The sequence below is a fragment of the Theropithecus gelada genome, chromosome X (assembly GCF_003255815.1).
Source record: "Theropithecus gelada isolate Dixy chromosome X, Tgel_1.0, whole genome shotgun sequence".
Classification (NCBI taxonomy): Eukaryota; Metazoa; Chordata; class Mammalia; order Primates; family Cercopithecidae; genus Theropithecus; species Theropithecus gelada.
In genome coordinates, this window is record NC_037689.1 from 99,272,213 (window position 1) to 99,292,788 (window position 20,576).

The 20,576-nt window shown below is 43.9% G+C and overlaps 1 protein-coding gene across 2 annotated transcripts in view; it reads left to right on the plus strand.

The window, feature by feature from the left end:
* Positions 1–401: 401 nt before the first annotated feature.
* The window catches only part of DRP2 (dystrophin related protein 2), a 44,653-nt gene continuing 24,478 nt past the window's right edge, over positions 402–20,576 (plus strand). The window contains exons 1-6 of one of the 2 annotated variants that reach the window (XM_025372589.1): positions 402–604; positions 5,000–5,103; positions 11,945–12,123; positions 16,265–16,428; positions 18,015–18,171; positions 19,372–19,492. In XM_025372589.1, the coding sequence (XP_025228374.1) occupies positions 12,007–12,123; positions 16,265–16,428; positions 18,015–18,171; positions 19,372–19,492 (559 nt within the window). In that variant the 5' untranslated portion in view covers positions 402–604; positions 5,000–5,103; positions 11,945–12,006. The remainder of the gene's footprint in view (positions 605–4,999; positions 5,104–11,944; positions 12,124–16,264; positions 16,429–18,014; positions 18,172–19,371; positions 19,493–20,576) is intronic. The other variant, XM_025372590.1, reaches the window with a different exon arrangement.

Genomic DNA, 20,576 nt, shown 5'->3' on the forward strand with positions numbered 1-20,576 from the left:
CACAGAAACAGAATCCTGGACTGGCTACGAGGGGCCCCTGCCAGCTGCTGGCTCCGAAGTTGGTTTTGTCTGTGGGCTAGATCAGTGTAAGTTGGGGTCCAGGCTGCTCGCTCAGCAGCCTGATTGATCTCCGGGGCTTTTTTGTCTCCTCCTCCCCAGTGGAAGCCTCTCCTCCTCTCCCCCTCTCCCCGTCTTTCCCCAATCCCTGTCTCCTTCTCTCCCCCTCTGCTTCTCAGGCTCTTCCGCTTTCCTCCTCTGCTTCTAATGAATTGAAATCTCCAAGAGCCGCCACATCTCTGGTAGTTTTACAAAACTGTCCTTGCTCTTCTTGCGTTTGCCCAGTCAAGGGTATTTTTGCCTGAGGTCGGAATGATGCTGTTAGTCCTGGTGATAGGATTGCATAGCAACACAGAGCAGCTCTGAGAGGGGAGGAGGAGGAGAAGAAGGAAGACAGGGAGGTGGGAGAAACAGAGGGAGAGTGTGCATACAGCAGCTGTCGGCATCCCTGTCTCAGGGACTTCTTTGCTGATTCACAGAGGCAGCCCAGCCCCGGCCTCCCAGCTTACAGCTGCCGCCTGCTTCTCAGACTTGACGGAATCAGAAGGTAGGCCACAGAAAAATTATTTCCAAGCCTTGCCCTTGTTCAGCTGGCTGAGGGGAAATGACTGAGGGAGGGGAAGCTCCAGAGGTACTGTGTGGCGGGCAGGGGGTGGGGGAAGAGAGAGAGAAAATGAGTGTGTGTGTGTGTGTGTACATGTGCCTGCCTGTGGTCTGTTTGCATGTGCTTTTAGGGGAAAACTTGCATTAAAAAATGTCCACAATAAAGTAGTCACCATTTAGATTCATAAAGAAAAAAAAAGATGCCCAAGAATAGAAACTCAAGCCAATTTGAGCAACTAAGGTCTAAAAATGAATAAGAAGGAGGTACACAGTTTGCTTCTCTGAGAAGAGAGGGGCATTTATTTATTTATTTTAGGTTCTCAATAGCATGCTTTTTGTCCAAGGGTATATTTCTTGGCAGGAGGGAAGGAAAGGTGTGTGGAAAGCATTGGCTAATAAGGGAGGAGAGAGGAAACATGGGACCTTGGAGTAGGTTCCCTGAACAAATGAGTATTCTGGCCAGTAGACAGGACACAGGAGTTCTTTGCTGAAGTAAACCAGGCTCTGACCTAAGAGCCTGGAGCTGAAGGGCTCATCTCATCTCTGCATTTACTTCCTGGCTCTGTTGTTTTTCCTGTGACATTTTTTCCCCCTTATCTTCTCCCCTGGTTTCCTTTCTATACCCTGTAATCAGGAGGCATCTTTCCACTCTTGAAAGCCTAGCTTGGAGTGGTTTCAAATAGGGCTTGCTTCTCTTGGAGTCTAACACCCCATCACCTGCTCTCACCACCTTTCCCAGCATCAGGCCAAGTGCCCCAGCCTAGTAAGTGGGCCTGAGACTGTATGGGTAGTTAATGTTTATCCTTCCTTTGGTAGGCAGGTCGAGCCAGGCCTCACAGGTGTTGGGTCTAAGCAGGTGGCAAGGCTGGGATGGGGTGGGGTGGAGTGGGGTAGAGGAGGACGTCAGCAGCAGCTGCCGCCTGCTTCCGTTGAAAGCATGGTGCATGCTGTCTGGAAAAGAACATACTTTTAAAAAATATTTTCATTTTGATTGTCAAAAGAACAAAAGCCTTAAAAAAGCTCTATGTCTAGTTCATCTTAATTCCTGACTTTTCCAAAGGAATCCTTGTTTCTAGATGAAAGGCCCTCAGGTAAATCACCTTTTAAAAGGCCTATGGGAACCACAAGCCTCAGGAGATTTTCCTTCTAAGGTTTGCGTGGGGAGATGATCCCAGAGAATCTCAGGGCCTTCTAAGGAAACCTCCGTGAAAAGGCAGTGTTGGAAGTGGCAGTGTTGTGTCCTGTTTCTGAAAGAAGACCAAGCCCCTCTGTCTCTGGGTGGGCAGGCCTCTGCCCTGTAGTCTTGCTTTCTGTAAACCATTGCTGGGGGATGAAGGCACACGGAAAGAGCTCCTCTTCTTGTGAGATTTGTACTTCTAGGCATTCAGCCTCAGCTAAGTAGCTCTGTGCTCCAGTTCAGATTACCCTTCAAGTCCGCCATAAAGGAGAGGAGCATAGCTTGAAGCAATGAATTTAGCAAAGGCCCCGAGCCAGATGTGGAGAGCACATCTGGGATTCAGCCCTTCTAACTGTAGATGCTCAGAAGTTTCTGATGTTGGATCTGCCACCATGCCAGCTAGGATGGGATCTCACTAATGAAGGCCGAGAAGATAGCCTTCTAAACTTCTCAGGGATACACACTAAGAGGAAACCCATTCAGTGGAAATTATACTATGAAATGACATTCCTCCCTTACGAAGGATTCTAAACGTGCATCAGCAACAAAAATAGCAAGTGAGATAAATCCTTCTAGGATAGCATTTACCAAACCAATGTTCTATAGAGCCCCATCCTGAGAGAATGTTAATAAATTCTGTTTTAAAATAAGTGTTGGGTGTGTGTGTGCATGCATGTGTGTGTATTCTGCAGTTCAATACTTTTTTGGAAATGCTTCTTAACCGAATTCTCATTTTGGAGAGTCACAGTATATATAACGCATATTAAAGACTCTGAGAAGTACTGCTGTAAATGAATCTGTTTAATTTTGTTTAACCCAGTACATCCCAGACTGGTTTGACCAGGGAACACTTTTCTTTATGAAAAACACTTTTTGCCTCTTGCAGATACAGTTTAGGGAACTGCTGCTCAAAAACAAACAAACAAACCGGAAGAAATTGTCACATGGATAACACTTGTAAGATAATCTAGTCCAACAATGCATTTCTAAACATGAAAAACCCAAGAGGTTAATCATATTGTTTTCCTTCCCATAGCTGATGAGAATCTGGGATTATCTCCTGATTCCCCAGCCCACTGTACCCAACTGCTGCTTCTCTAGCAGGTCCCCTCCTGTGAAACTAGTCCCAGGAAAATGAAGCAGATTTAAGGAATAATCCTTAAATTTTGAGTGCAACATTTACATTTAATACATTTCTTCTAGTATTTTGTTATATGCAAAAATTGTCAACTTTCTTTTCAGCATGGGCTTTGTTGCATTCTTTTAAACAATGTGTTATGAAATATCTTCGTACATTCAAAAAGGTATAAAAATAATATGGTGAAAATCAGGTTATTCACTGCACAGCTTAGTAAAGAAACATTACCAGTAGAGTTGAAACCTTCTGTCTATTCTCCATGATTAAAGTTCTCTCTTTCCTTCCAAAGTAGCCACTATCCTGGATTTGGTGTTTATTATTCCCATGCATTGATGTATATACTTTTACTATACATGTATGTATTTTTAAACAACATATACTACTGCTTTATATGTTTTAAAAGTTTATATCAGTGGTGTATTATATGTATTCTTCTGCAATGTGATTTTTCTTTTCTTTTCTTTTCCTCCTAAGAGACAAGATCTTGCACTGTTATCCAGGCTGGAGTGAATTGGTGTAATCATAGCTCACTGCAGTCTCGAGCTCCTGGGCTGGAGCAATCCTCCAACCTCACCACCCCCCAGGTGGCACCACCATGCCCAGCTACTTTTTTTTTCCTTCATAGAGACAGGGTCCTGCTATGTTGTCCAGGCTGATCTCAAACTCCTGGCCTCATGTAGTCCTCCTGCCTCAGCCTCCCAAAGTGTTGGGATTGCAGCCATGAGCCAATGCAACTGGCTTGAAACTTATTTTTTCTATTCAATGTTATATTTGTGAAAAGCATCCATGTTGTATAACACGGGGCTCTAGTTTACTCATTTTTTTCACTATTGTATACTCCTCTAATGACTATACCACACTTTATCTATTCTGCTGTTGATGAACATTTAGGCTATTTCTAGTTTTGAGCAATCACAGAGGTACTGTGATCTTTCTTGTGTAGCTATTCTTAGGTGACAGTTTGTACTGGGTAAATATCTGGGTGGAATTGTCCCTTACAGGGTATGCGCATTGTCACCTTTGGGAGATATTGTCAAATCACTGTGCAAAATAGTACTAACTTACACTCCCACCATCAGTGTATAAAGGTTTCAGGTTTATTGCATTAATTGGCTCTTACAGTTTTCTCCCATGGGGATGCGTCTCTGATTTTTTTAATTGGATAATAAATTTTATTTCGCAAAATTGCTTGACAGCTAAACTTCTCAGGAATACGTTTCCTTGTTTTCATTTGTAAATGAGGGGATTGGCCTAGATGATCTCAAAGGTCCTTTCTAGCTTGAAAATCCGAGTTTCTACGATTTGTTCATTAAATGAGGTACATCTGAAGCAGAACCTTGTTTTTTTGGCTGCATTGCAGGAATTATTTTAGGAAGTATAACAAAGTTTGTTACCAATGAAATGTGTATCTTCTCTCTTTACTGCCATGCTGTCAGGAAGAAAGGCAGTGGTGTGAGAGGAAAGACAGTTACACAGTGTTACCTTGGATTGGGGAGAGGAATCTGTAGCCCATGGGAAGGGGGTCTCCTTCCCATTGCCCTGTTCTTTACAGAATCTCTTCATCTTAGAAGTCTTCCCTATCTCTTGAATTTGTTCTCCCAAGAATCATAAATGTTTGCAAGTTTTTTTTTTTTTTTTTTTTTGAGATGGAGTCTCGCTATGTCGCCTAGACTAGAGTGCAGTGGCACAATCTCGGCTGGGAGGCTAAGGCAAGATAATCACTTGAACCCGGGAGGTGGAGGTTGCAGTGAGCCGAGATCATGCCACTGTACTCCAGCTGCACTCCAGCCTGGGCGACAGAGTGAGACTCTGTCTCAAAAAAAAACCAAAAAAACAAAAAACAAAACAAAAAACAGATGTCCAGGCTTCCTTTCTGCACATACACACAGTAGATTGTTTTTACAAAATTGGAGTTCCATTACACATGCTATTCTGACATTTGTTTGTTTTCTTTGGCCTAAAATATATAACTTTGAAATCTGTCCAAATCAGTGCATATAGATCTACCTCTTTCTTTTTAACAGCTACATAATATTCTACCATGTGAGTGGCTATCATAATAAATAACAGTTGAATATTTACTAAATGCCAGAAACTATGAATTAACTCCTTGCAACAAAGCTAACATGTAGGTCTTTTTTGTTATCCCTGTTTCACAGATGTGGGGACTGGAGCACAGTAAGACTGGGGAGCTTGTCCATATCTGTGCTGATAAGTGGGCAGGGTGCAAGCCAGAGCATCCTGGTTCAGAGCCTATGCCCCAGACAATCATGCTGTGATATGTCTCAGACATAGTCTACTCACCAGTCCCCTGTTGGTGGACATTTGAGTGAATGCAGATTTTTGCTATTGTAAACAATACTGCAGCAGACATCTTTGTCCACTTCTGGAGGTCTTTTTGTAACATAGGCTCTTAGATTTCTCCAGTTTCTAGATGGAAAGAGCTTATTTACTGGAAAAAAAAAATTTATTGAGCTTTAGGCATTGGGGAGGCTCTGAGCTCAAAATAGGAGACTTGACCAGAATTTCACTTCTCAGATGTCCTGTAAAGGTCACTTAAGTGCTTTTCACTGTTTGCCAGCCTAGTGCTGCCCCAGACCTTAGACTCACTGCATCCTGTCTGTTTTTAATTGCTTGTGTCTTTGCCTGAGTAGTGGCATAACTGAGTCAATGCTTGGGCTCCCACCTGGTGGTCCATAGCCAAAAATTGTCTCCACTATCCAGGTATCAGTGATTACAATGCCTCAGAGCCTGGCTTCTAGAATTTACAGAGGCAGAGTAGCATAATGGTAAATAACTTGTATTCTGAGACACAACTGCCTGGGTACAAATCCCAGCTCTTCACGATGTATTCACAATATGACTCTGAACAAGTTACTTACCATCTCTGTGCCTCCATTTTCTTATCCACACAATGAGGATAGCAATAGTAACTACTTTATAGTGTTGTCATAAGGATTAAAGGAGTTAATGTATGTAGACTGCTTAGTTAATATATATAAAACACAGAATACAGTTATTATTTATTTGGCTATGGGAAAGCTGCCACACCAATCTTTCCATAAAATAGTTGATGACCTCCTTGCATTTTGGTGGGGAGTGGAGAGGGGGTGAAGAATTAGCTGTTATTAAATAGGTAATGTGTTCACATGGGTCAAAATTCAAAAAGTACAAAATGATATTTAGTAAAAAATTTTATCTTCTATTGGCAACATGGGGCTTATGTGGTGTGGGGAATAATTCTATTTCTCAACCTGGGAAGTGATTATATGAATTTACTTTATAATGATTTAATATACTTTGCATATATGCTTTATGTACTTTTATAGGTGTATTTCTTATTTTTAAAAAGGGCAGAAATAGTAGAAATCCCAAAGAGATGGGGAGAATTTTTACTGCTCAGTTCCCTTCTTCAATGGTAACAGGCTCTTTTGTATACTTCCAAAGATATTTTTTTGCATCTATAAGCACATATTTTTAGTATACAAGTGTAGACTAACCACCACCTTGATTTTTCTCTTGTTTTCTTTTTACTTAAAGTATATCATAAGAGATCATTTTGTATTGGACATAAAGAGTTCTTAATTATTTTTTAAGTAGCTGTATAGAATTCCATTGTATGGATACACCATTATTTAATCAGTCCCCTAGTGATAGACATTTAAGTTTTTGCATTTTTTTTTTTTGCCATTTCAAGCCTTGTTTCAAATGCCAACATCGTACTTGTTATTGTACTTGTTTCAAATGCTAACATTGTACATTATTCCACACAAATTTAAGTAGCATATGTTCCTAGACATCTCCAGTTTTTGGGTGCCTAGCACTGTGTTAAAAACATGTGGGATATAAATAAATATCAGGTGTGGGTTTTGTCCTCCATGAGCCAACAATCTTGCTTTCATACTGAAATCCTAATATTTCCCCTGTGTTTTTAAAGCTTTTTATCTCTGCTCAAGAGAAACAATGCCTTCCCACTGAATCCTCCTGAAACAGCCTGTGTATGGCTTTTAGAATCAGGAAGAGTATTTGTAGTGGCAAAAAGCCAGAGTTTCATATCCAGCAGGATCCCTAGGGGAGGGCAGGGAAGGCTTATTGCCCCCCAAAAAGCATCCTCCACTCCTGCATATGTCAAAATCTTCTCTTTCACCTTAGCTCAAAAGCTTCTTTTCCATAAATACATCCCCAATCCCTCCAACTAGAAGTGAACAGTTCCTCCTCTGTGACCTCTTATAGCATGATTTCTGTGTCCTGCTGTCTTAGTTCATTTTCTGTTGCTTATAACAGAATACCTGAAACTGAGTAATTTATAAGAAAAGGAATTTATGTATTACCGTTATGGAAGCTGAGAAGTCCAAGTTCGAGGGGCTGTGGTGAGAATCTTCTTGCTGGTAGAGACTCTCTGAAGCATCCCAAGATGGCATGGAGTATCACATGGCTAGAAGGCTTAGTGTGCTAGCTCAGATCTCTCTTCCTTTTTTTATAAAGCCATGAATTCTCCTCCCATGATAACTTATTAATTCATTAATCCATGAATGGATTAATCCATTCATGAGGGCAAAGCCCTCATCAGCTCTTAAAGGTCCCAGCTCTCAATACTGTCACATTGGGGATGGATGTTCAAACCACAGCACCCACGTAGGGTATGAATAATTTTCCCCCCAAAATTATACTTTTTTTTGTTTACATGTCTTGTTTCCTACATTTGACCAGTTGGGGACCAAGTCTGATTCATCTTCAATCTCTCATAGCTTTTGCAAATTAAAAAGAGGAATAGGAAAAGAATCAGTATGTGCAGATGGTGATTTGAGATAGGATTGCGCTAGATAGAGGCAGAAGAATCTTTGTGTGTAACAAAGAGCACTTGCCCAGGAATCAGGAGGCCCTGGTTCGCTTGCATCTCAGCATCTTCATCTGTAAAGTGGGATCTTAATTCTGGCTGGGACAACTTTACTAGGTTGTGCTTAGGATCATGAAAGCGCAACAGACTACAAAGGCATGCTATATGAATACAGGGAATGATAGTGTTTGGTGCTTAGCAACCCTTAAACATTAACATTTGATACATTAGCAAACTAAGCCTAGAGAGGCAATATGACTTGAGGTCAAGGTCAGGGGTAAGGTCTGAAAAGAGCAGAGGATAGTCATTTTAGGACCAGAAGAAATCTATTCCTTTCCTGCCTGTGTTGGTATTAGAAGGTCTGAATTCTCTGACTCCTGGGTTTACCTTAGTTTTGTTTTGTGAAGCCTCAACCTAGCATCAGGTCAGTAGAGGAATAAGAAAGAAGGAAGTTAATCTGGAGATAAACGAATCTCAAAAGAGAAGAAAAGAGATAGTTGATGAAAAAAGAGATAAAAACGACCACTAAGGTGTGGAGGAAAAGCTAAATATCTTTAGCAATTAAGGAAATGCAAAGTAATCCTCAAAATGCCATTTTCACTCACTAAGTTGGCAAATAAAGTAAGAATACATACTGTTGGCAAGTGTGCTGGGAAACTGGCACTCTTATACATTGCTAGTAGTCGTATAAAATGATGTAACTTTTTCTAGGGCAATTTAGAAACATATATCATAAACCCTTTGATCCAGGAATTCCCCCTTATAGGCAATTGTCCCATGGAGAAAATCACAAATATGCACAAGGTTGTTCTTTGCACTTTGATTTATAAAAAAGAAGAACTATAAACATATGTCTAATTGTTAAATTATGGTGTATCCATTCAGTGGAATACTATACAATGACTATAGCTAACCCTTACTGAGTTGTGCATTGTTGCCAGACACTGTGCTAAGTTATTTAAATTATTAACTTTAATCATTAGAATAATTCTGTGAGGATGCTATCATTATTTATCCCCATTTTGCAGATGAGGACACTGAGGCTCAGAGAGGTTAACTTGTCCTGGGCCACACTGCTAATAGGCTGAATAGTGTGGATTTGACTCTAGGTCTGTCTGATGCCAGTGCCCATGGCCTCAGTCACAGTGCTGTACTTCCAATGCAGCTGTTAAAAATCATGTTTTAGGCTGGGCGTGGTGGCTCATACCTGTAATATAAGCACTTTGGGAGGCACAGGCGGGCTGATCACTTGAGCTCAGGAGTTTGAGACCAGCCTGGCAACATGGCAAAACCCCGTCTCTACCAAAACTACAAAAAATTATCCAGGCATTGTGGTGCACACCTGTAGTCCCAGCTACTTGGGGGCGCTGAGGCGGGAAGATCACTTGAGCCTGGGAGGTTGCAGTGAGCCAAGATCACGCCAGTGCACTCCAGCCTGGGTGACAAAGTGAGAGACCCTGTCTCAAAAAAAAAAAAAAATCATGTTTTAAGGGAATAGTTAATGACATTCTAAAATGACCATGGTATAGTGACAAGTGAAAAAAGCAGGATACCAAATGATAGCATGTGATGGCAATTTTATTTTAAAAGTGTATGTATGTATTTTTCAGAGAAAAATTAAAACTTCATAGCTGTTAGTAATGATTATCTCTGGGTGGTAATATTAAAGATTATTTTTATTTTCATCCCTATTATTTTTTGTATTTCCCAGTTTTTCTATAAAGATCATGTATTACTTCTATAATCAGCAAAAATAAAAATGTTAACATAAAAAGAGGTCTGAAAGCAAGCCTCTTATAGCCTTTATGCTTATAACACATCCATAGCAGTACTTCATTTTTTAATCTAAGTGACTAATGCTTTTGTGGTGTCTGATCACAGATGAGCCATATTTTCAGTCATTCTTTGGGGATGAGTAGCTACATAGCTGTATAATCTCTAGGGACTTTGACTACAGCAAAGTACCCTTTAGACCACAACCTCTTGTGCCCTTGTGATTTGTAATAATCTTCACTCCTTGTACTATAGTCTCCTGAGGAGGAGGGGTGGGTACTTAATGCAAGGAGTCCACAGATCTTTAAATGCATAAATGTTTTTCTCACTCGGTACGTTCTAAAATTACAGCTACTATTGTGGGTGAGAGTGGGTGAAGTGAGATTTTTTTTTTTTAGTCTTAAGAAGGGCCCCTTATATCTAAAACGTTGTGAACCACTGGAATAGAGTCTAAAAATAGTGGTTATTTAATTATCAGCATCATGAATAAAAGATGCTCAGTTCTGGCCCTTTGAATCAGGGTTTGTGTGTCTTTGCCCCACACTTAAAGAGATCACCTTATTATTTCCTAGCATCATCTTTGCCACCCATTCTCATCACATTTGTATACATTCTCTAAACCATCAATTGGTTTGTACATCTAAACTTTGTCCCCATATTTCTCCTTTACTAAGCTTAGCTCTTTACATCTAAAGCTGAATATGTCTCAAGCATAGCTTATTATGTAACACTGCCCCATCCCCTACCACAGCAAATATACTTTCTCCTGTTTTCCTTCTCTTGCATTTGGCAACATTATCCACTCAGCTCCCAAATTAGAAACCTTTGACTCCTTCTCCTCCCTTACTGTTCACATCCAATTGATCATCAAGCCCAGTGTATTTTACCTCTCTAATGTACCTCAGAGTCATGCTGTCTGCTTCATCTTCACTGCAACTGCCTGCCTATTCTAACAGCTTCTCAACAGGTTCTTCCTTTTGGAGAATCACTCTACAAGGAAGGCAGAGGGCTCTTTCTAAAATGCAAATCTTGGCCGGGTGCGGTGGCTCATGCCTGTAATCCCAGCACTTTGGGAGACCGAGGTGGAAGGATCACCTGAGGTCAGGAGTTCGAGACCAGCCTGGCCAACATTATGAAACCCCATCTCTACTAAAAATACAAAAAAATTAGTGGGGCATGGTGGCGGGCACCTGTAATCCCAGCTACTCAGGAGGCTGAGGCAGGAGAATCGCTTGAACCTGGGAGGCAGAGGTTGCAGTGAGCCGAGATCGTGCCACTGCACTCCAGCCTGGGCAACAAAAGCGAAACTCCGTCTAAAATAAATAAAATAAAATGCAAATTTCATTATGTCACTCTCTGCTTAAAATCTTCAGTACCTCCCCATTGTCTACAAGATAAAGCCTACAATCCTCTGCTTGTCATTCAAGGCATGGCCCAATCTGGCCACAGCCTCATCTCCTGCTACACACAACAAGGCACGTACCTTGTACTCTGGTCACACCGAACACACCATACATTTAATTTTCATGTTTGTATTTTTTTTTAACCTTCACTGCCTAATGACAAATCTGTTTCTCTTTCATGACTCACCTCAAGCACATTTCCTCTAGGGAGACTTTTCTTGACATGACCAGATAGAACTCACGATTCCCTCATCAGTCTCTTCACTTCATCCCATAAACACTTCTATTATGACCTCAAATAACACTTTATGGCCATTATTTTCTCCACATTTGTTCTGTCTGTATGTGATACTCCTCAGGGGAAGCCCCCATGTCTTTTCATCTCTGTGCCTCTTAAACTCTACCATACTGATCACATTGTCCTCTGAACATGCTAGGCCTTTTTATGACATCCACCTTCAAACAGGTGGATCCGTCTGCTGGGAATGCCATTCTCCCTTTCTCCTCTGCACAAGCAAATATCTACTCATCTTTTCAGACTCATCTGAAGTGTGCTCTTTCTGAAATATGTGCACATTCTCGGTGTTAGCTGTTCCCCACTGTGTGCTCCCTTAGCCTTTTGGTAAACTCTTGATTTTAGCATTTGCTATGTAACATTTTATTATAATTATCAGCATACATGACTGCCTCCCCTACCCGTCTCCCCCACCTCTACCCTTAGGCTTTGATATCTCAGCAGTTATCTTTATGTCTCTAGCACAAAGCACTATAGGTAAACAATAAATGCTTCCTTGGTCAATAATTAAATAAAGTCTTTTATGGTACATGGTGGCCTGGGTAGGTCAGTAGGCTTTGAATACTTATTTGTATATCTGGTCAAGCCACCTCTGGGTAGATGCTTGATTCATAGGCTTTTCTAGGTCTTGACTCGAAATCTCTCTGTATTGATTTTCCAGGTGCTTAATGATCAATAGTTGGTGCACTGCCTATCCTCACCTCCCCATGAGCCTTGGTTTTTATGCAACCTATGGTCATGCAGGGATGCCCTTATACCCTCCCACGATGTCATGATTGGCAGGCAGCTGACCAGTTCCATCATAGCAGCAGCCTCCGAAGCACCTGCCCCCACCCTCAGGTAAGAATCTGATAGTAAAAGAAAGACCTGTGGAGAAAGAGTGGACACAGGATCTGTGTATCCTTGGGGTACCCACACTTCCTAAGGCTCAGGGGCATTCTCTGTATACATGCAATCCCTTGGATAGCGTGGGGAATATATTGGGCCCATCCTTCATTACTCATGATGTCTTTTATGGGGGGGCATAGGGAAAGGAAGAGCATTGGGCTGAGCAGCTCAGAGGGCCCACTGCAGCTGAGCGGGGCTGGTTTCATGTTAACCTTCTAAGAGTTACAGGTCCAGGAATGTCCTAGAAGAGTATGATCCTTCAGGGCATGGTCTAGAACAAGGCAGGTCCTTCCTTTGCCTTGGCTTCTCTGTGGCATGCCTTCCATATTCTGCAGGTGTCTCTCTCCTGCCATCAGCTTTTCCTCTCAAGTTCCTAGCCTTTTTCATAGCTCCTGGCTCAGCCCCACTTAGAATTCCCTGAGTTTCATATCTGCCTGTTCTCTCTCTCTGCTCCCGTAGTAGTGTGATGGTGGTGGTGTATGTGCCCGCCTGTGTATGTTGGTAAGCAGGTAGAGGATGTATGTGAGACAGTAGGGAGGGCAGCCCCCTTTCCCAACAATGAGTGAGGTCTCGGGAAAGTTGACTGGAGAAGGGAGATGCCTAAGCATACTTTGGGTTGCCCTACAATACTTTGGGGTCCAGAGGCTATGGGAGTGTGAGAAAGTACTATGTCCCCTGGAGCCTCACAGATGGGCTGCAGTGCTGAGTCACTGCTGGGGGGCAGGCAGCAGTTAAATATACAGGAAGGAAGAAGGGAGGAAAAAGGAAGTGGGGATGGAGAATGTGGATGCTGGGGAGCCCATTTTGGGGGCAGTAATGAAGGAAAGTCAAGGTCCAGAGAGGCATTAGAGTCAGGTCCCCCTGAGCTATTTTCCCACATCCAACCAGAAAGAAATTACTGCCTGGAACATATTCTCAAAGCAAGGGTCAACGTAGACTCCCCCATTAACCTACCCCTTCCCTAGAGTGGGACTTTCACAGGGTTGAGGGATTGAGAAACTGAGCCCTTCCAAAAGGCTTACCCTGTTCATTGTCTACCCCCACCAAGCACCACCATGTAGGCAGGGAAACCTGAGGGCTTCATTTTGTGATTGCCGATGGCATGGCCCAACTTCTGTCTTCTGCCACAATCCAGTTTCTCTTCCTTTTCTGCAGCCTTTTTCTCAAAGATTCAAGGGATGGATAGAGAACCTCAAGGGGAGTGGGGTGCAAGAAGCAAATATCCTGGCTGCAAAGGCAGAAGTAGAAGGCAATTGATAGTGAAGGGGAAATAAAACATTACTATTCATCATTTGCCTATTGTGTGCCTGGCTCTGCTAGGTGTGACTTGAGAGTATATGGGGAAGTAGGAGAGGGAGAGCAGGGTGATGGAGAATAGTATGGCAGCTGGGTGGGGGTTTAGGAAACCAAGAAGTCTGCAGGGAATGCAAAGCTGACATGGGTGGAGCCCAGCTCACGGTGGGTGCTCCCCTCAGAGTCAGGACAGCTTGGTTGTGGCTGGGTCACAAGGGGCTGTTGCTAACGCTGGGGCATTCGCAGTGCAGAGGACCCAGCACGAGTGAAGCTATGGCCCAGAGGTAGAGCAACTCCCTGCTCTTGGCCTGCCATCCCCTGCCATCCCCCAGCCACCCTGATTGGCTCCACCCCAGAACCCCAGAAAGAGTCAGGCAGCTGTTCCAACTATTCCTGTAGGTGGGCCTCAGCATGGAAACAATGTGGAACTGTTGGAAAGTCCAGAAGACTCTGTGGGAGATAAATGAGGATGGGAACAGAACACTTATTGGTGAAAACGATGTGTTTTCCCTCAGTGCTGATGGATGGGGGCCCAGCTTGGGAATGTTAACCTTTTCCCAGACAAGTCTGCTGGAAAAGGAGAAGAGTGGCCACTTCAGGAGGGGCCCTACCCCCCAGGCCAGTGGCTTATGGGAAAGGGCCTTCCCCTGCCCCCACCCAGGGTAGCATAGGCAGGGCACAGGAGCCTCCCTGGCAATGACTGCCTACATGGAACTGCTGGGTCCCAATGACCCGTTTCCCTCCCCTGTGAAGGTTCAATGGGATGCCCATAAACCGTCCATTTCCCTTTGGCCTCAGAGTGCAGCGAGAGGTCTGAGGGCTATGGCTCTCCCTCCACTCCTCTCTACCTCTCAAAGGCAGGGCAGAGCACCCCTCTATTTTCACAGTGGACTCTGACAAATCTCCTGGCCTCTGCACTCACCCAATGATAATCACATTCAGAGGAATTCTGCTGCCCCTGCTTCTCGATGCTGCCATCCCATGTCCTTTGTCCCTGAAACCTTCCTCGCTGTCTCTGAGGAGGCTTACTTAGTCTAAGACAAGGCTTATTTTCCAAGCCCATCCTCTTATCATGTCTTGGGGAAATTGCTTACCAGAAGCTTGTCACCAAGGTGGTCTGATCTTATCCTCCACCTCAGGGGAGGGGTGGGCCTAGAGGCAGAGTGACCCCTTTGTGTCTTCCATGGAAAGGGAAAATAAATCAACAGAAGCTACCCTCTTGCATGCCCCTCCTCAGCACCATGGAATGCCCAGTCCCACTCCTGCCATCCTTGCCAGCCTGAGAGGGCCATCCTGGCCCCGGTGTGGCAGGCCCAGTTGGGAGTGAACCGGAATTCTCCAGAGACAAAGCTCTGATTCACCAGCCAGGCCCTGACATAGCCGCCCCCTCCAGATTCCTGGGGGGTCAGTAAACAAACAGGGTGACAACCCCCGCCTCCTGGCCTGGCTCAGCCCCGCCTGCCTCCCTGAGAGGGCTTGCTTAGAGCCTGTCAGGATTCTGCCTGTCTGTGGCTCATCAGGCACTAGGTCTGGATTCCTGGTGAGGGATGATCATGGAGCTGCCGGATCCTGCTACGGACTCCCCAGGCAGCACAGGTAGGGTGAGCTCCTGGGGCTACAGGCTGGCTGAGTGCTGAGCTTTTCCCATAGCTTGACTGCTTCTTCACTTCCCTTTGTCGGTGTGGCTGTGAACTATGATTTTAATGGGATAATTGGTTTCCTAAATTGTCTGGAGAGTCTTGTGTGGGGAAGAAATATGGTTTGGGGGCAAGGGGAGACTACAAGAGTCTCAACCACTGACTAGCAGGGCTATTTTCTTTCCAAATGAATGCAAGCGTGTAGACAGGCAGGTAGGCAGGCGTGGGTCTCTCTAGTCTGTGGTAGAACAGCCCAGGCTGATTTCCTCCTCCAATTCCCCTTCCCTCCGCCTGCTCTGTCCCCCTGGCTGGGCAGTTCTGGCACTGTGCTATAGGTAGCTACCTTCCTTGGGGCTATCTGGGATAACCACCCTTCCCCCAAACCCCACAATTCCCCCCATAGGGCCTTACCAGTGCCCAGGAGAGCAAGCGATAGAGTATGTGCCTGAGGGCTCAAGACTAGACTTTGGCAGGCTCCATGGCTTGTCCTCTTGGCCACCAACTCTGGTCAGAGTCCTCCGCTCATCTTTATGAGCAGTTCTCTTGAAGACTGTGTCCAGGCTTCCTGACTGTGGTGGGAAGTACAGGTGGGGAAGGGTGGTAGACACATCAAAGCCAAGGTTCATATGGGAAGTAAGACATAGATCACTGATCGTTCTCTCTTGCCAGTCTACTCCCTCTATAAATCTCTATGGAGAAACTTCTCAGCTTGCTTTTCTAGAAGGTTGAGTAAACTGTAGGACCCTGAAGTATGAGCCAACACCTTACCTGGAATGGTATGGTTGTCCAGAATTTGGGCAGTTCTGTGCAGCTTCTTACCTAATGTAGGTACTTCCAAGACCCCATCTGGGCAGTGGTCCTGAGGGGTGGGGTCCCAGCTTGGGAATGTTAACCTTTCCCTAGGGCCAAAATTTATAATAATGAGTAACAATAATAGTAGGCAGCAGTTCTATGTAATTGACCTGTACCAAGAGAAGACCTGGCAATGAACAGGACCACAGGGTCTTTCTTCATCTCAACCCCTGAACACAAAGAGAATAGCGTTTCTGAACCCTGGCAGCAGCCCTTCTCTCCCCTTGTTCACACTTCTCTCACCCTTGGCTTGGTGCAGACCAGGGTGTGGCACAATTCAAGGATCACAGGATGTTTGTGTTTCTGTCCAGGTTAGAGCTGCTGTCACCAGCCCTGCACCTCCTCAAGATGGTGCTGGGTTTCCCTGCCTAAGCCTAAAGCTGTTGAACGGGTCTGTTGGTGCCTCTGGACCCCTGGAACCACCAGCCATGAATCTGTGTTGGAATGAAATAAAAAAGAAGTCTCATAACCTCCGGTAAGAAACAGGTCCCTTAGGGAATTGGCTTAGATGGTGTTGGGCTCCTTTTGCTGCTGCACCCTGTCCTTCTCCTCTCAGCCTGTGCATCCCCCTTTCCTCAGCCCACCCACTTCTCCCTTTCCTATGCTGGCACTGGGGAAAGAGCCTTGCTTTAGAAGTCAGGAGACTTGGATCTGAGCCTCAGTTTTAAGTCACCTTGAGTAACTTGTTTGAGTTCTCGAAATGTTAGCTTCCATTTGTTTTTGTTCTTTATAAGGACAAAAAATGAGTGGAGGAATAATACCTGTTCTAACTACCTCACAGTGTGGTCATGGGAATTCAAATCAGATGTGGAAATGCTTTCTAAACTTAAAAGTGCCGATGTATAAATGAAGGGGATGATTGCTCCCATCTCCTCTTCCTCTCATAGCTGTCCTACATCTTAGTAGGTCCCATCTGTTCTCTTCCCCATCCTTTTACATTCTATCTATAAGTTTTCAGCCCACCTATTTCTCCCCAAACTAAGGGTAGCTCTGTAAGAGCCTAAAGGCAGTTTTTTTCCTCAGTTGTTCGGCTTTCCCTAGCTGTCTGTGCATGCCTGCCACTTTTTTTCTCCGCCCTCTATCATCAAAGCTTCTGGCTTCTGGCGGGCTTTATTAGGGGTGAGGCATTGTGGATAAGTTGATAGAATGCAGGCTTTGGAGTCAGGTAAACCTGAGTTCAAATCATAGTTCTATCAATGACTTAACTGTGTGACCTTTAGGAACCTACTTACCCTTTCTGAGCAATAAGAATGCCTACCTGATAAGGTTGTTGTAAGAATTAGTTGAAGCAATAATTTAGGTAAAGATCTTGGTCTAGGTGGTGGTGGGAAGGGGAGCAATGAATAAAGATAGTTATTATTGTCAGCCAAGGGGAATGGCTTGATGACTGCACATATTCTTGGCCAGCCTCCAGCCTCCTACCATGGTTCATTTGGAGGGCAGCGGGGTGGGAGGGCAGACAGAGATAATTATACAGTACAGATTTTTCTGTTTCCATATCTCAGACCTCTAGCCAATGTTCCTTTGGGTCCCAAGGGCTGTTATATTCATATGCATCCTTGCACATGTGCATGCCTACACTCAACCACCCAACTTGCCCTTTCCACTTACTGAATCCTCTCCTGCTCAGAGGGCAGTTCGGAACAGCCTCTATGGTTGAGCAGTTTGGCGTGACTTGAATTCTACCAGGGCAAGAGGGGAACCAGACAGCTGTCACCTCTAATGCCCTTGCTCAGTTTCCTACCCTTCCCAGCCTATTGTTTGGCATGCAACTGAAGTAACTGAGATCCACAAAGTGACATTTTAAGCCATTCAAGTTTGGGATGCCTCCACACCCATGGTTCTACCTACTGGTTTTAGTACTGTGCTCCATGTGGAGGTGCCTTGGGACCCTTTTTGGGTGGATAAGAGGGAGGACTCCAGGCCTCCTCCCACTTGAACCAGAAAAGCTCCTCCTGAATTTGTTCTCGATATTAAAGTTCCATATAACTTAGTTTGGGAAAAAAGTTTTGCCACTTAAAAAGAAGACTGAACATCACTGGTTTTACCCATTGTGTGCAGCGCTCGCCTAGAGGCCTTCTCAGACCACAGTGGAAAGCTTCAGCTTCCTCTTCAAGAGATTATTGACTGGCTCAGCCAAAAGGATGAGGAGTTGTCAGCTCAGCTGCCCCTACAAGGGGATGTGGCCCTGGTGCAACAGGAGAAGGAGACACATGCGGTAGGTTAGAATCAGAGAAGCCGTGGTGTGTAGCCTCTCAGCTGGGGAGGAATCCCTTCTGCAGTACCCTGACAGACACCCAGCTCTGCTTAGACACCTAAATGAATAGGAGGCTGTATGCAATCCTACTAGCCTGTGGCTAGCATGCCACAGCCTAAGTCAAGTATTTTCTTTCTACCCCTCCCATCAAATTCTGGCCCCCCTTAAAATACTGCCATGATTTTTAATGGGAATATGGGGAAATGAACATAATATAATGCTAAATGAAAAAACACAGGATACAAAACTAAGTGCAAGTGGATCTCAATTGTATAAAAATGTATATAGATGAGTGTGATGTTTACATACATATAACAGCATAGGAAGGAACTATATCAAAATGTTAACAATGGTTAATTCTATGTAATAAAATTGGAGTTCCTAATTTTCTTCATATCTTTCTGAAATTTCTAGTATTTCTGTGATATATATTACTGCTGTAGTTAAAATACTTCTTAAAATGACTACAGAATGAAATATAATACAGCAATAAAATAAAATAAACTATAACTGCGTGCCACAGCATGGGTGAATCTTACAGACAGTATGTTGAGTGAAAGAAAAGCCGGATACAAAAAGAGTACATACTGTATGATTCCACTTATATAAAGTTTTAAAATAGGCAAAACTAATCAGTGGTTTTACAAGGATTGTGGTCACCTTTGTGGGAGGGAAGGGAGGGGTGGGGCGTGAAGATGAGATAGTGACTAGGAGGGCCCACCGGGGATGATGATAGAATTCTGTTTCTTGATCTCAGTACTGATTACATCAAAATGTACACTTTTAGTTTGTGTACCCTGTATATATTTCAACCAAAAATTTAGTTATAATTTTAATATAAATCCTGCCTATCTTGGTTTTGATTTTCTTAAGACCGTTACAGGAAGCTTTCTGAGTCTTCTGGAGAACCAAGATCCCCACATTTTTCTCTATCCTGTGGCACAGACAGACAAATTTCATACTAAACAGACCTTCCAGTGTCAGAGTTATTTTTCTGCCTATCAGGAGGATTGCACGTCTTTTTGTCTAGGTAGTTCAAAGATACCTGATAATGCCAAAGAATCACGTCGCACTGAGAAGAAAGGCTGTCAGTTGCAGGATGGAATGTAAAGTGATTGAAAAACTTTCCTTTCCTGTTGACCATATTGCTAAACTTTATAGGCCTTTATGGAAGAAGTCAAGTCTCGGGGCCCCTACATCTATTCTGTGCTGGAGTCGGCTCAGGCCTTCCTGTCCCAGCACCCATTTGAGGAATTAGAGGAGCCTCATTCTGAGAGCAAAGGTAGGTGGTCTTCTGTTTTTCCCACTTCTTCTTGAGCCGTGTACTGCTGAACAAACACCCTCCTGCCTTCCCCAAACTCATTTTCTTATCTGTTATCTGGGAGGATGGTTTCCCCCAGGAGTCCATCCAAATTTGGGGGAAAGCAAGATTCCTACTGCAGGAAAATAAAGCAAAGAGAATATAGCCTGGAGCAGGGGTCAACAGTTGTGTGACCCAAAGCTGTATGTGGCTCTTTGGAGCAGCATGTGTGGCCATTTAATGAGATGTGGAAAAGAAAAACAAAAAAACCACTCAAATGAATTGAACTGACTCAATAAATAAAAGTACCAGTATGTCCTTTAAAAACACAGTGCTGGCTGGGCACAGTGGCTCATGTCTGTAATTCCAGCACTTTGGGAGGCTGAGGCAAGAGGATCACTTGAGCCCAGAAATTCAAGACTATCCTGGGCAACATAGTGAGACCCCCATCTCTACAAATTTTTTTTTTTTTTTTTTTTTTTTGAGATGGAATCTCACTCTGTCGCCCAGGCTGGAGTGCAGTGGTGTGATCTTGGTTCACTGCAAGCTCCACCTCCTGGGTTCACGCCATTCTCCTGCCTCAGCCTTGTGAGTAGCTGGGACTACAGGTGCCCGCCACCACACTCAGCTAATTTTTTTTGTATTTTGAGTAGAGACGGGGTTTCACTGTGTTAGCCAGCATGGTCTCGATTTCCAGACCTCGTGATCCACCTGCCTCGGCCTCCCAAAGTTCTGGGATTACAGGCATGAGCCACCACGCCCGGCCCCAAATTTTTTTTTCAATTAGCTAGGTTTTGTGGTGTGTGCCTGTAGTCCCAGCTACTTGAGAGGCTGAAATGGGAGGATCACTTAAGCCCAGAAGTTCAAGGCTGCAATGAACTATGATTGCTCAACTACATTCCAGCCTGGGCAACACAGCAAGACCCTGTCTCCAAAAATAAATAATATAAAATAAAATAATAAAGTAAAATAATCATAATTTTAGAATACTGCTTTATTCCAACATCGAGGGACATGCAAACCAGCAAATAATAAACCTTTATAAAATCTAAAAAGTTAGGTGATG